Consider the following 15,504-nt stretch of genomic DNA (forward strand, 5'->3'; position numbering starts at 1 on the left):
AATTACTCATTTTTTTTGGTTAAATAGCCTGTGCCAATATAGCATAGTCCAGAATGTCTGAATTAATATATGTGCAACATATCCAGGTATAACTGTAACTTTCATAGCGAATATCCTTTGCCATGCTTGGAACACCAAGTGTAATGTGCATCTTGAATTTATTCAATAGTGGTTAAAGTGTGCTACAATTGTCAGTGTATACAATGTTGGTATGTTAGGTAGGTTAACAACATTCTTATACTTTTGATATTAAAAATTGCAGTTTCTAGTATTTTACATGGGCAGTGCACAAACTGTACTTTGTTCTTGGTGCCAAGTTTAGTATGCCTAGTTGGTAGCATTTACTAATTTCTAATTTCTAATTTCTAGGTTTGGTAAAGCGCAACAGCTACCCCGGCAATGGGGTGTCCCGGCGCTAGGAGACAAGCTGACTCCTACAGAACGGGGAGGGGAGGATAAGGACCCTAGAGAGCGGGAAAGAGGTGGGTCTTGATAGCTTTGCGAAAGGCCGGGAGACAGTCTATGGAGCGGATGCTGAGGGGGAGATCGTTCCATAGTTTGGGCCCCAGGACGCTAAAGGAGCGACCACCAGTGCGACTAAGTCTGATTCTGGGGACTGTCAGGAGAAGTTGATTAGAGGAGCGAAGGTCGCGGTCAGGGACATAGGGTCGGGCCAGATTTCGCAACAGAGGGGGATTTCCCTGTTTGACGATCTTAAAGATCGTGATAAGAGCTTTGAATTTCACTCTGTGCTCCACGGGCAGCCAGTGTAATTTGCGGATGGTAGCTCTGGCTGAGCATCTGCGTGGGAGACCGACCAGTGTTCTGGCCGCCGTATTCTGGATACGTTGGAACCTAGCCGTTTCCGCTTTGTTTGCTCCCAGTAGAAGGACGTTGGCATAGTCCAGGCGGGACAAGATGGTTGCCTGGATAATTAGCTGGCGAGCTTTAGAGTCAAAGAGTCCAAGTATAGGCCGGAGGTTCCTTAGGAGCCCTATGCAGGTGGCTGCCACCTTTTTAGTATGTGACTGGAAGCTGAGGTTGGCATCCATCCAGACTCCCAGATTTTTAACACAGTTTTTAGGGGGTGGAGTGGTGCCAAGGGATGACGGCCACCAGTGCTCGTTCCATAGGCAGGTGTTACGGCCAAGGAGGAGCACCTCGGTTTTCCCGGCATTAAGTTGGAGGTAGTTGTCCGTCATCCATTGTGCCACTGATGCCATGCCCTCTCTAAACTTGGATGCCGCGGTGGACGGGCTTTCCGAGAGGGTGACGACCAGCTGGGTGTCGTCGGCGTATGAGACCAGCGTGAGTCCCCACTCTTTGGCCACATCCGCAAGCGGCTGGACATATAAGTTAAAGAGGGAGGGACTCAACGCTGAACCCTGGGGGACTCCTTGGGCTATGGGATGAGATTTAGAGAGAAATGGGGGGGCTGACACCTTGAAGGATCTGTCCTTAAGAAAGGATTGGAACCATGAAAGAGCGAGGCCAGTCACACAGGCCATCTCCAGACGTTCCAGAAGGATGTCATGGGATACCGTGTCAAAGGCTGCGCTGAGATCTAAGAGAATCAGCGCAGCACTTTGCCCGGAGTCTAGGATCGTCCGGAGATGTTCGGTGGTGGCCAGTAAGGCAGACTCAGTACTATGGCCCGCTCGAAAGCCATTTTGGGATGGATCCAGAATTCCGTGACGGTCCACATGTTTCGAGAGAATGCCGTTGACATGGGCCTCTGCTATCTTGGATATCCAGGGTAGAAGGGATATTGGTCGGTAGTTTTCCGGTTTGGAAGGGTCGAGGGTGGGTTTTTTGATTATTGGTGATACCCACGCTTGTTTCCAAGCGATAGGTACAGATCCAGAGGTAAAGGAGAGATTGAGGATATCCATCATGGGAGGTAGAAAAAGATCCAATGAGTCCAGGAAGTGAGAGGGGCTCATAGGATCAGCTGGGGAACCAGACTTCACCTTCCTGCATAGTTTGGTCAGTTCGGCGGCAGTGATGGCAGGGATTTGGGTAAGAGGGATACGGGTGGGGACTGGGGTTGTAGGCTCTCCGGAGTGAGGAGGGTTCTGCAGAAAGGTCGCATACATTTTTGGGACTTTTTCAACGAAGTATGTGGCAAGCTGCTCACATTGTTCGTTGGATGAGATTTTTGGAGATGGCGCCCTAGAGTTTTGTAGTTCTTTGACTAGCTTAAAAATCACTTTAGATGGGTTCGGGTTGGAGCTAATTTTGTTAGCATAAAAAGAAGCACGGGAGGATCTGATGGCTTTATGGTAGATTTTAAGTTTGGATAAATAGTTTGCCTTATCCTGGTTGTCAACGTTTTTCCTCCATTGGCGCTCGGCTTTTTTACAATCCTTACGTAGCGCTTTAAGGGTATCATCATACCATGGATTAGAGGGCGTATTGCGTCCTTTAGTCAGTTTAGCTGGGATGAGAGTGTCGAGGCCATTAGTAATCCAGGTAGTGAACGAGGTGTAGGTCGCTTCTATCTCCTGATTGGTTTCGCAGTGGAAATCACCTAAGGTTTCATGTAGAGCGGGAGTGGAGAGCTTGTGCCAAGGTCTTCTTAGGCGTTGGTTGGATTCAGTTTTATACTGCCGATGTGGTGCAGGAACCATAAGTTTAACGAGGTAGTGGTCCGTCCATCCCATTGGGGAGGGGATCTCCGTGACTGCCTCTTGGATGTTAGTGAAGATCGGATCTAGGGTATGGCCTGCTATGTGGGTAGGAGCATGGGCTAGAGAGTTAAGTTGTAGTGCCGAAAGATCTGCAAGAAGGTTAGAAATTGTATGGTCATTAGTTAAGTCAAAATGCAGATTAAGATCACCTAGTATGGTGAAATTGGCGGATTTGGTGATGAGCGCCGTGGAAGTTTCGAGGAGGGCGTCAATGAACCTTGAGGCCTGGCCTGGTGGGCGATATATGTAAAGGCCGGATAGCGTAGACTGAGGACTAATGCTGATTTTGAATTGAGCGCATTCGCTGTCTGGGAGAGGTTCTTTGATAAAAGTGCAGGTGAGGTGCTTTTTATAGATGACTGCGATGCCGCCGCCCCGGGTTTCACGGTTTATGGTGACCAGGTGAAACTCATCTGGGAGCGTCAGGTTAGGGATGGTAGTTATGCCATCTCGTAGCCATGTTTCGCACAAAAACAGGACGTCAGGTTTCGCTACTGTAGTTAGTCAGACACCAACCTTCATCTCCATTTGGGCTGTTAATTCATTTAAGTATAAGCCTTTACGCTTAAGTACTGATCAGTTTTCATTTGTTAAATCGTTCAAATGTACTCATGATAGGCCTGTTAAACATATGTGTGACATCTTAAGATCTGATTCTTGTTATGTCACTTCCTGTGAGGTTATGGATTGTAATATCAGTTCCTGTGATGTCACTTGCAATGTGATGTCACTTGCATACTGCCTAACCTGGTTAGTATCCCCCACTTCTTTTTTAGGACTTGTGTCATGTCTACAACAATACTATCTCTTTTGAAAGAGGGTAGGGTGATTCCATGGCCATGTTTGAAGGGATAAAATACCCTCTGCTGTACATTTTAAGGATTTTGCAAGTCACCTCGTAGTTCCATGACTCGACGAAAGTACTTGGCTGGAACTTGCAAAATCCTTATAATACATGGTATTCTTTAATCCCTGCATAATCGTCAGTCTCTTCTTTCTTTAGAATCGTCAACTTATGATGCACCTTGCGGCCAATTATAAAGAAAAGACATCTGAACACGACTATTATAAAGTTATTACAGTCTAATTCTAGCATCACAATGCCTGCTGACAGAGCCAGCAGACGAGGTGAAAGGGAGCTCAGATCACAGAGCATAATTAAAGAATCTATTTAAAGCAACAAACAAAATGTTGCATTTCTTTCTTATGCTCTATTTTAATAGCTTACAATGACAAGCAAAAAAGCTGGAATCTTTCTGCGTGTTTCTACACGTATCAAGCTAATGTAGTTGTTTTTCACTGACTTGTATTGAACTGTTTCTAATAACTGTTTGCACACATTTCTAACAGGTTTTGATGTGTTCAATTTTGCACTAGAGGTTTTATTTTTAACGCCTTAACCGCGGTGGTTTTTCCGCCGCGGTGCGGGCGTTCTACAGAGTGGGCGGGGCCGACGGGAGCACGGAACAGGTTAATGTTCATGATTGTAAACATCTTCACTCTTTCATATGAAAGAGCTACTCATCAAGGTTTTAGGTGGTTTGTGGGAAAGGTGATGATGTGAACATGCATTATATGGTATAAAGTACCCCCTGGCGTGCATGATAAGGATATTGGAAGTCACCTCTGAGTTCCATAACTTTATAAAGGAACTCCACATTCCACCTCGTTCCACTATAGGCTTATGGAACTCCTTGGTGACTTGCAATATCCTCATAATACACGACAGGGGGTACTTTATCCCTAATATAATGTATGGTGGGGGTATTGTATCCCACATATTATTAGTATTTAATAACATTAAATATTTCATATAATGTAGCATTTGCATTACTGATTATCATATACATATTCAAAGGCACGTTTATCCATAATGTTTCTATGAGCTAGTTCAAACCCACACACATTTAAGCCATCCCTAGAACAACAACCAGGATTGTGACTTACCTTCTCGCATTCCGCCCAACGATTTCAAATTAGGCGCTGAATTACAGATTGACTTTTTGTCTCCCGAATCTTCAGAAGGAGTTTCATCTCTGGATTTTGTGAAAATGAAATATTTGAAATAACAAGCTAGGTTATAAACTTGTTTAAAAAAAAAAAACCTTGCATTAAAGTAAGTAATTTTATGACATCACACTGTTTTGTTTTTCATTGTACTCAAAAGGTAAATAGTTATTCCGTTAATCATGGTTTTCGTAGTATCACTGTTGACCTCTTGGAGCATAGGATGGGGTTTCTGGGCCTGTACTAAACTGGTTCTCCTCATTTCTCCACAATAGAACCCAAAGCATCAAGGTGAACCAGTCCCTCTATCTCATCCTTCTCTGGGCACGCTGGGGATTCCACAGGGATCTGCGCTCTCACCCATGCTCTTCAACCTGTTCATGGAACCTTTACAGATATTCTGAAAATCATCCAGCATTCACTATCACATGTACGTAGATGGTACCCAACTTTACGTGAAGATCTCCTACCCTGAGGACATTAGGTCCCTCAACTCAAGTCCTACTGAAAACACAAAGCTGGTTGACACATAACCACTTGAAGCTAAAGGCTCTCAAAATGGAATTCCTTCTAATCGCACCACACAAGCAATCTTCAGTTATAAAACAATGGATAAATCAGCTTACAGCTCTCACCTGTATGCCACACATCGTTGATTCTGCAACCTCTTTGGGAATACTGCTAGACAAGAGTCTGAACATGCAAAAGCACATTAGTAACCTCACTAAAGGAGCGAACTTTCAACTCAGCATCTTAAAAAAACAAAAACCTTTTCTCCCTTCACATGACCTAAAGGTTGTGGTGCAAGCCTTAGTGATCTCTAAGCTGGATTAAGGCAGCGCAACCATTCGCAGCCTTCTAAGATCGAAGGCGGCTCCTCTTAGGCTGACTTCAATTCTGGAATTCTAGGATGCGACCAAACACTGTTCAATCACATTCCTACATTTCACTATGGGAGCATGCATTACGGGCGTAAACCAGCCATAAAGCCTGCTCCCACAGTGAAATGGGGGTGTGGTTCATCCCTGCACCCCGTGCAGGCATCTCAAGCTACCTGCCACCGGGTGCAGGATCAACAGGGCGGCACTATGGGTGCCCCCACTGCCTCCAACTGGAGGCTGTGCACCAAAAGGAGCCCCGCTGGAGGCCCCCAAACACGTTTTCCAACATGGTTTCCATGTCAGACAGGTCGGCATGGAGACCATGTCGGAAACCGTGCATTGTAATCTTAAGGACGGAAAGGCCCGCACTTGAGATTACGGGCCGGATTCCGACTGGCCGATGGGCCCTCCCGTCAGAAGCCTGCCAGAATGATCGTCCGGTTTACTTTCTGTCCGCCTATATCTTTATTAGGCGGTCGGAAAGTAAACACAAAAGCCCTTAAGGATGTGGCTCAAAATGCTCGAACCGTTGGTCGGAGCCTTTCGAGCCTCATCGTATTCCGCCCCTACGGGTCATGTTGGTACTTGAACACGCCAATTATTCAGTGCTGTAGCAAGTGTGTTGTGGGCCCTAATGAAAGCAACAAAAATGCCGCCCTCAAGTTCCAGGCCTACTTACTGCTTCTAGTGGTATGAAAAAGTGGGGCAGTAGTCTCTAAAAGGAATGTGTTCAAAGAAGTGTAATTAAGATTTTTTTTTTCAACCGCCATGGGCTGTGCATTTAAGGGCATGGCCTAAATCCTGTAAACTAAAATACTGCGCGTCACATAGAGTTCCACCTGACCAGTATTTAGGTGCCAATCTTTGAATCTTCTGTTATTACATCCAGACAGATAACACTTCAAAGGATATACGCCTACAAGCCAGCCAGATCTATTAGTTTTGCCAATGCTTGGTAGCAATATCATATAAATCAGTACCAACAATAATTTTATTGTGAATATTTAGAGGATTTAGGAGTAAAAATATTTCAATTCTGAATTAAACATTGCTGACATCTGTAGAAAGGGTATTCTTCACAGTGCCGGAATCACTCCTGTTCTCCCCTTCACAAACCAGGTTGCCACTCTGTTAGACACTTATGGCCTCTTCCTCTCCACATCATTTTGAAATCCTCCCTTTACATATCTCACACGTCATGTCTTTCCTCTTCAGCACCACCTTTTTTCACTCTCTCCTTTTGTCATGGTCTTTCTTTCATCTCACCCACTTACCAAGCCTCCCACAAACCATCAATTAACTCACCTGCAAACACTGCATTTTCTTTTCCTTTTGCATAGTCAGTATTTTGACAGGTGTTTACTGCTTCATAACCTTTCTTACTGATTTACAATTAGAACTGGTACACACATATGTGGCCACCACACTGTGCGCTCTGCAGAGAGGCCAAGAATTGGATGTGCATGTAGTCTGAACAACTTTACGACCCACTGACAGGCACTGTGAGAAACTTGCATGGCCTTCAGCCAGAGTTCCGGAGCTCTCATTTGTACTCAATCATAAACACACACCCAATAACCTGAACTCACCAGACATCAACGGGAGACTCAATTCACAGTATATGCTACATGAGTCACATGTTGCTTGGATTAGAAAATGACTTCAGAAACAAAATATGTGGAAAAAGCTAATGTATCAGGTTATGGAAGATCAAGTAAAACGTAAAATGAAAATAGGAACTTCATCACTGATAGGAGTCTTTCTCCAACCTTCTCGAGAAAATGAGACCATGAGGGTCACCACTAGAAAAGGGAGAGCCTCCCCTTTTCAATGGTGCACCTTTACCAAGTAATCCTGGTCGGGGATCTTGACAGGGCTGCGATTCCCGAGCAGGAAGCCTCCACCAGAACACCAATGATTTTCTAGTTTTGCGAGGTTGGCGCACTGGCATAGGGGTCGACCCCCCTCAGTGGGGCAATTTAATTTTGAGCATTTAACCTTCATTGAGGGACAATCATGCCATGGCCCACCCTGACCTACCCATCCTAAATCCCGCTCTTCACCCCTCCAAGGGAGGAGAAGTGGCAGCCACCACTTTTAATTGAGTCTACTTGCACTGCCTAGAGAAAATATAAAGGCAAAAGGAGCACCATTAGAAAGGGCAGAGTCTCCCCTTTCCAATGGGGCCCCACTGCAAATGATTCCTGCTAGGAGCTAGACCACTTATCTGGTCAGTGTGACAGTTCTCCTCCGTGTAGCTCCACCGCTAAGTGCTGCCTCCTGAGCCACCTGAGCTCGGTTACAGGGTGTTCGAGGCCTTCCTCCACCTGCAGGCTCCTGCCTGCACCTCATCCCTGGTGGGCCAGTGGGAGAGCAATCTGCGCTTCTGCCTCTCTTGGCTTTTTTCTCTGTACCCTCTTTTCTCTTTGCTCTCTTTGTCTCTTCTCTTTCTTTGCTCTCACTGCTCTCTTTTCCCTTGCACTTACTGTGTTTGTTCCCGCCGATGTAACCCCTGCGGTCCCTCCCCCCTCCAGTGTGTCATTCCCGCTTCCACCTCCCAGCTGACCGTAGTCCCACCGACCCCCTACTTAATGCAGGCCGCTGAGCGGCAAGAAGAGCTAGACCACTTACCTGGTTGGTGTGACTGCAGTACCCACGCACAGCTCCACCACTAAGTGCTGCCCCCTGAGCTCGTTTACAGGGTTATTTGAGGCCCTCCTCCACCTGCAGGCTCCTTCCTGCATAACATCCCTGGTGATCCAGTGGGAGAGCACTCTGCTCTTCTGCTGTTCTGCCTCTCTTGGCTTTTTTCTCAGTGCCCTCTATTCTCTTTTTTCTCTCTGCTCTCTTTTCCCTTACGCTTGCCCCATTGTGCCCCCCCCACTGCTGCCCCCAAGGCCCCTCCAGTGTGTTCTTCCTGCCTCCCAGCTGACTGTCCTCTCCACAACCCCCACTTAATGGCGGCCACAGTGCTGGACCGCTAAATGCAAGCCTTTCTGCACCCATCCGCAAGCTGACCAGCGCCAGGGACCCTGGTCCTCCAACCCACCTCCGCTATGACTCCAGCACCCTCCAGCACCCTCCGGGCTCTCAAACCCAGACGAAGCAACAACTGCCAGCTCTCAACGCCAAACAACACCCATGGCCCTCCCTCCTGACCACACTGCTGCTGCACCTTCAGCCTCCTCTGTACTCCAGCAGCAACCCCCAGCTTCCCGGAATTCACTGCCCACAAACCAATCAACTGAATCCACCTCAACGTACGCTCCCTACACAAGCACCCCACAGAAACCTGGGATCTCCTCAACACAGACTCACCTTACGTCACCTTCCTCACTGAAACATGGGCCAACGCCATCTCTGCACCCAACATCCCCACTGCCATTCCCGAGGGTTACAAGATCTTGTGAAAGGACCACCCCACCTGCCCAGGAGGAGGCATTGCCATCGTCCACCAAAGCACCCTCCGCATGACGACCACCACCCCGGACGACACAACGACCCTCATGGAGCACCTCCACTTCCAGATTCAGACCAGCCCTCAAACGTCTCTCCGCTGAACCCTCAACTACTGGCCGCCCGGCCCCTGAGCTTGTTTCACCAACGCCATCAACAACCTCATTGCACCTCTCGCCCTCACCTCCATAAACTACATCCTGCTTGACGATCTAAACTTTCACCTAGACAACCACGATGACCCAAACACCACCTCCCTCCTAGACCACCTCGCCAACACAGGACCCAAACAACTAGTCACCGCACCCATGCACACAGCAGGGCAGACACTCGACCCCTTCTTCGCCAAAGGAAACAGCATCTCCCACAGCCACACCATGGAACTCCTCTGGACAGATCACCACTGCATCCACTTCTCCTTCCAAAAACCCACCATACACAACCACACCCACCGCCTCCCCCGTAGAAGCTGGAACAAACTTACCGAAGACCAGCTCACCTCCGCCCTCATCAGCACCCAAACTCAGACTACGCCAGATGCTAACACCGCAGCACGCAACCTACACCGCTGGATCACAAACTGCGCCGACACACTTGCCCCCCTCAGGAAAGACACAGGAAGACACATCAAGAAAGCAAGTACGTACACCTCTGTGCTCCAAGAATCCAAACGCTCCTGCCGGCGACTCAAAAAGACATGAAGGAACAACAAAACCCTGGAAACACATGAAGCCTACAAAGCAGCCACTACCGCACACCAACACGTCATCAAACACACAAGAAAAAAATCCATCCAAGGCAAAATCCTCACCAATGCTCACAATACCAAAGAACTCTTCTCCAACTTCAAGGAATTCACAAAACCCTGCAGCGAACAACAGACGTCCCACTCTCCCAAGACCTCTGCAACAGACTGAGCATCTACTTTCACAATGAACTCCACACCGCTCCTGCTTCCCCTCCAAGCAATGCCACCTGACAAACCCTGCTCGATTGGACCCCGCTCACGGCAGAAGACACCTTGAAGACCATGAAAAGCATCCACTGCGGGGCACCCTCAAACCCCTGTCCACCCCACATCTTCCACAGAACCGCCTCGGCCATCGCACCCGAACTACGTTGGACTATCAACTGCTCCCTCAACACCGCCACCTTTCCAGACAACTGGAAACATGCTGAGGTCAACCCCCCTCCTGAAGAAACCGTCCGCCAACAAGACTAACCTCAAAAACCTCAGGCAAATCTCCCTGACTCCATTCGCAGCCAAATTCATCGAAAAGACCGTGAACACCCAGCTATCAAACTTCATCGATGCTAACAATGTCCTGGACATCTCCCAATCCAGATTTTGCAGCAACCACAGCACCGAGACCGCCCTACTCACCGACACTGGCGACATCCGCTCCGACCTCGACTGGGGCGAAACGGCAGCCCTCATCCTCCTGGACTTCTCGGCTGCTTTCAACACTGTCTCACACCACACCCTAGCCACAAGACTCCACGACGCCGGCATCCGTGATAAGGCCTTTGACTGGATATGCTCATTCTTCACTGGCAGAACCCAGCGAGTCAGACTCCAGCCCTACCTCTTGCAACCAATAAAAACCAACTGTGGAGTGCCCCGGGGCGACGCCCTCAGCCCCACCCTCGTCAACATCCACATGGCCCCCCTCGCAACCATGGTCAGGAACCATGGGCTCAACATCGTCACTTATACCAACGACACCCAGATTATCCTCTCACCCACCAACGAACACATCACCAAACACAACTTCCAAGAAGGGATGAAAGCCGTCGCCACCTGGATGAAGAACAGCTGAATGAAACTCAACTCCGAGAAAACAGAAGTCCTCATCCTCTGCTCCACCCCCTCTGCATGGGACAACTCCTGGTGGCCCCTCACCCTAGGAAAACCCCCATCCATACAGACCACGCCCGAAACCTGGGTTCATATTAGACTCATCGCTCACAATGAACTGCCAGATTAACCGCATTTCCACGACCTGCTTCAACACCCTCCACATGCTTTGAATGATGTTCAGATGGATCCCTGAAAAACCTTCACGCATGGCAAATCGCTCTACACCGGAATCAACATGAAACTCCTTCGCAAACTCCATACCGTACAGAATGCCACAGCAAGACTGATCCTCAAAATCCCCTGTGACAGCCACATCACCCAAAACTTCTGCGACCTCCACTGGCTCCCACTCGAAAGAAGAATTACCTTCAAGCTCCTCACCTACGCAAGCAAGGCTCTGCACAATACCGGACCAACATACCTGAACAACCACCTCTCCTTCCACGCACCCAGAAGACACCTCCAATCAGCCGACCTCTCTCTAGCTACGGTCCCACACATCTACAGGACCAGAATGGGAGGAAAGCCCTTCTCCTACCTTGTAGTCAAGGCCAGGAACGATCTCTCCCTCCTCCTCCAGCAAGCCTGCACACTGTCCCAGTTCAGGAAGGCTCAAGACCTGGCTCTTCGGATGACCCCAGCTCTCAACAGAGCCCTCCACCACCACCACCAGCGCCCTGAGACCCTCACGGGTGAGTAGTTGCGCTTTACCAACCCTGATTGATTGCTTGATTTATTGAGATAACAACTAGTCTTCAATTCATGAGCAGAAATCCTCCACTAGGGAATCTGAGATGTTTTTGGGAGGAACGAAGGGGTCACCCCTGCATAGGGGCTGATCCACCAACTATTAGGAGAAATTATAATTTCGATTTCCACTCAAAAACAGTCAATGTTATCCTATGGAGGACAATAGTGTTATTGGTTTTGAGGTAAGTAATCGGTCTTTGGAGTTGAGGTTCTGGGGTTAGAACAAGAGTTCCCCCAGGGCCAAGGATGCACTCTCCTTACACCCTCAGCAGCACTAGGGCGGCCGGGTGCAGAGTGCTGTGCCCAATGTTATCCAATGGGGTATAGGGGGCATCAGGTTGGTGGCTGATGACTAGCAGGCCACTCGGCTGTGGGAGCAAAGCTCTTGAACTTTAGCTCAGGGCAAATGGGGAAACAAAGTAGCACCAAAGGTGAACCCTCAGCGGCACTAGGGCAGCCGGGTGCAGGGTGCTGTTTCGATGTCGGACGCCCTGTTGGTTTCAAAGGGGAACCTCCGGTTTGCAAAAGCACTGCAGGCAAGGAGATGAAGGTCTTCTGGGTGCGACCACCACTCCAAGAGGTAAGTTGGGAAGTTAAAGGTTGGTTAGGCACTGTTGGTTTGGGCACACAAGGCCATGGGTGTCGGGTGCAGGGGTGCCTTTAGGGGTTGGATCTTCTTACCAGCTCCTGGTCAGGGTTAGGGGGCCTTCTGGATTTTGACTGCAGGCGTTGGCTGGAGGCATTTCAGGGGACACCGGATCTCGGTTCAAGATCACCAGGATGGCCTCCTCGTGGTGTTTGCCCACTCGAGCTCGGGCCGTGGACGGCGGGTGCGTAGTGGGGCAGATTTGTAGTTTCCAGCTGCTGCCAGAGGTTGCAGTTGAACAAATCCGGTGTTCACAGGAGAAGAAGTCTTTGGAAGTAAAGGCAGGCAGGTCCTCCGGGTTTTTTTAGGTTGCTGGCTGCAGGACACACCGGGATTGTGCAGGAGCAGGTTTGAGGGGGGGGGGACAGGCCAGAAGTGTTAAGGCCAAGTCAGTGAGCGTCTTCCTCTTGTTAGCTGCTGGACGGCTGTTCGGTCCTCCTTCTTCATTTCTTCTGGTTTCTTGTCCAGATCTGAGGAAGCAAGGTTCAGGGGTACCCCATAATACTAGATTTAGGGGAGTTACAGGTAGGTAAAAGGTAGGGACCAATGGGTCCCTTCCCTGGGGTCGGTACACCCCTTATATTGCCACCCTCCGGGGGGGCGGCATGTGCCTGTCCCTGTTTGGCTGAGTCCCCTCATCTTCAAGATGGCGTGGACTGAGAGTTGTGCTTCACCTCGCCTCCCCCACCTGAGGGGTGAAGTTGCCAAAGGTGGGCACACCTCTCTTCCTCACTTGTTTTCCTGCAGTTTTCCTGCCCAAAGTGGGGGTCAGAACCAGTGGGGACCAGTTGCTGAAAGCAGCAATTGGCGGGGGGAAGCTCACAAAGGCAGCAAGCCTTTGAAGCTTCCCCTTCATGAACCCTGCCCATACTGGGGGAGGAGGCTTGGCACCTCGTCACAGAATGTGCATTGTTTCAGGCCCCAGAGAGCAGCAGGCTCTCAACCTAGGGGTCCAGAAACATGTCATGCACCTGTACCCTCTCCACAGTGCACCCAGCTAGAGGGGTGACTGTCCTATGCAGGGGCAGTGGGTTGTAGGCACACAGAGATGTGTGCCAGACTGACTCCTCACTTTGTTGTGCACCAAAACACGAAGCCTGCAAGGCAGTGTGGGAGTGTAGTGGTACAGGAACTCTAAGGGTGGTGCAATAAGTGCTGCAGCCGTTAGAGGCCTTCTCTGGTCACAGTGCCCTGGGTACCTGTGGTACCATTTACCAGGGACTGACCTGTGGCCAGAGATGCCAATTGGATTTAGGCTTCAATGCAGTTTTAGGAAAAGAACATAGGACCTGGGTACCTGATTAGCAGGAACCCAGGGCACACTCAGTCAAAGTACATCAGCAATTCAGCAAAAAATAGGGGCAACCATGCAAAAAGAGGGCACTTTCTCACACAACCCCCCTCAAACGAAAGAGGATGAGACTAACCTTTCCCTAGAGAGTTTTCATTTTCTAAGTCGAAGAACCTGGAAAGTCCATCTGCATTGGCATGGGCAGTCCCAGGTCTGTGTTCCACTACAAAGTCCATTCCCTGTAGGGAGATGGACCACCTCAACAGTTTAGGATTTTCATCTTTCATCTGAATTAGCCATCTGAGAGGTCTGTGACCAGTTTGAACTAGGAAGTGAGTACCACATAAGTATGGTCTAAACTTCTTCAGGAACCAAACCACAGCAAAGGCTTCCCTCTCAATGGCACTCCAACGCTGCTCCCTGGGGAGAAGCCTTCTGCTTATAAAAGCAACAGGTTGGTCTTGGCCTTCATCATTGGTCTGGGATAGGACCGCTCCTATCCCTAGCTCCGAGGCATCAGTCTGCACTATACACTGCTTGGCATAGTCTGGAGCTTCGAGAATTAGTGCTGAGGACCTAGCCTCTTTCAGGGTGTCAAAAGCCTTTTGACAACTAACTGTCCAGTTTACCTTTTTTGGGCATCTTCTTGGAAGTAAATTCTGTGAGGGGAGCCACAATGGACCCATATCCCTTCACAAACCTCTTGTAGTACCCAGTCAAGCCAAGGAATGCCCTGACTTGGGTTTGGGTTGTTGGAGCTGCCCAGTCCAGGATGGCCTGGATCTTGGGCTGTAAGGGTTGTACCTGGCCTCCACCAACAAGGCGGCCCAAGTACACCACAGTTCCCTGCCCTATCTGGCATTTGGATGCCTTGATAGTTAGGCCTGCAGTTTGCAGGGCATTTAAAACCTTCCCAAGGTGGATCAAGTTATCCTGCCAAGTGGCGCTAAAGACAGCAATATTATCAGGATAAGCTGCACTAAAGGACTTCAATACAGCAAGGACTTGTTTCACCAACCTCTGGAAGGTGGCAGGGGCATTCTTTAAACCAAAGGGCATAACAGCAAACTGATAATGCCCATCAGGTGTGGAGAATGCGGTCTTTTCTTTTGCTCATGGAGGCATGCCAATTTGCCAATACCCTGCAGTTAAGTCAAAGGTACTTAGAAATTTGGCTGCACCCAAGCTGTCTATCAACTCATCTGCTCTTGGGACAGGGGGAGCATCTGTCCCGGTGACAGAGTTGAGCCCTCTATAGTCCACACAGAACCTAATTTCTCTATTTCCACCCTGTAGATGAGGTTTGGGGACTAGAACCACTTGGCTGGCCCAGGGGCTCTCAGAGGGTTCAATAATCCCCAACTCCAGCATCTTGCTGACTTCCGCTCTGATGCTTTCCTTGACTTGATCAGACTGTCGATAGATTTTGTTTTTGACAGGTGAACTGTCACGAGTGTCCACATTATGGGTACACCAGTTTGTCTGACCAGGGGTGAATGAAAGGAGCTTAGGACACTGTTGCAAGACTTGCTTGCAATTAGTCTGCTGTTGGGCAGAGAGGATGTCTGAAAAGACAACTCCATCCACTGACCCATCTTTTGGGCTGTACGAGAGGAGGTCAGGGAGAGGTTCACTCTCTGTCTCCTGATCCTCATCAGTCACCATCAGCATGGTGATGTCAGCCCTGTCATGGTAGAGCATCAGGCGGTTCACATGCATAACCCTTTTGGGTGTCCTGCTTGTGCCCAAGTCAACCAAGTAGGTGACCTCACTCTTTTTTCTAGGATAGGGTAAGGGCCATTCCATCTGTCCTGGTGAGCCCTTGGTGCCACTGGCTCCAAAACACATACCTTTTGCCCAGGTTGAAATTCAACCAGTGCAGCTTTTTGGTCATACCAGTGCTTCTGAAGCTCCTGGCTGAC

The 15,504-nt window shown here is 49.1% G+C and overlaps 1 protein-coding gene across 1 annotated transcript in view; it reads right to left on the minus strand.

Annotated features, from left to right (window-relative positions):
• ERICH2 (glutamate rich 2) overlaps window positions 1-15,504 on the minus strand; it is a 370,290-nt gene that overhangs the window by 180,449 nt on the left and 174,337 nt on the right. The window contains exon 8 of the mRNA XM_078683840.1: window positions 4,638-4,726. Coding sequence (XP_078539966.1) covers window positions 4,638-4,726 — 89 coding nt within the window. The remainder of the gene's footprint in view (window positions 1-4,637; window positions 4,727-15,504) is intronic.

The sequence above is a fragment of the Lissotriton helveticus genome, chromosome 3_1, assembly GCF_964261635.1.
Source record: "Lissotriton helveticus chromosome 3_1, aLisHel1.1, whole genome shotgun sequence".
Classification (NCBI taxonomy): domain Eukaryota; kingdom Metazoa; phylum Chordata; class Amphibia; order Caudata; family Salamandridae; genus Lissotriton; species Lissotriton helveticus.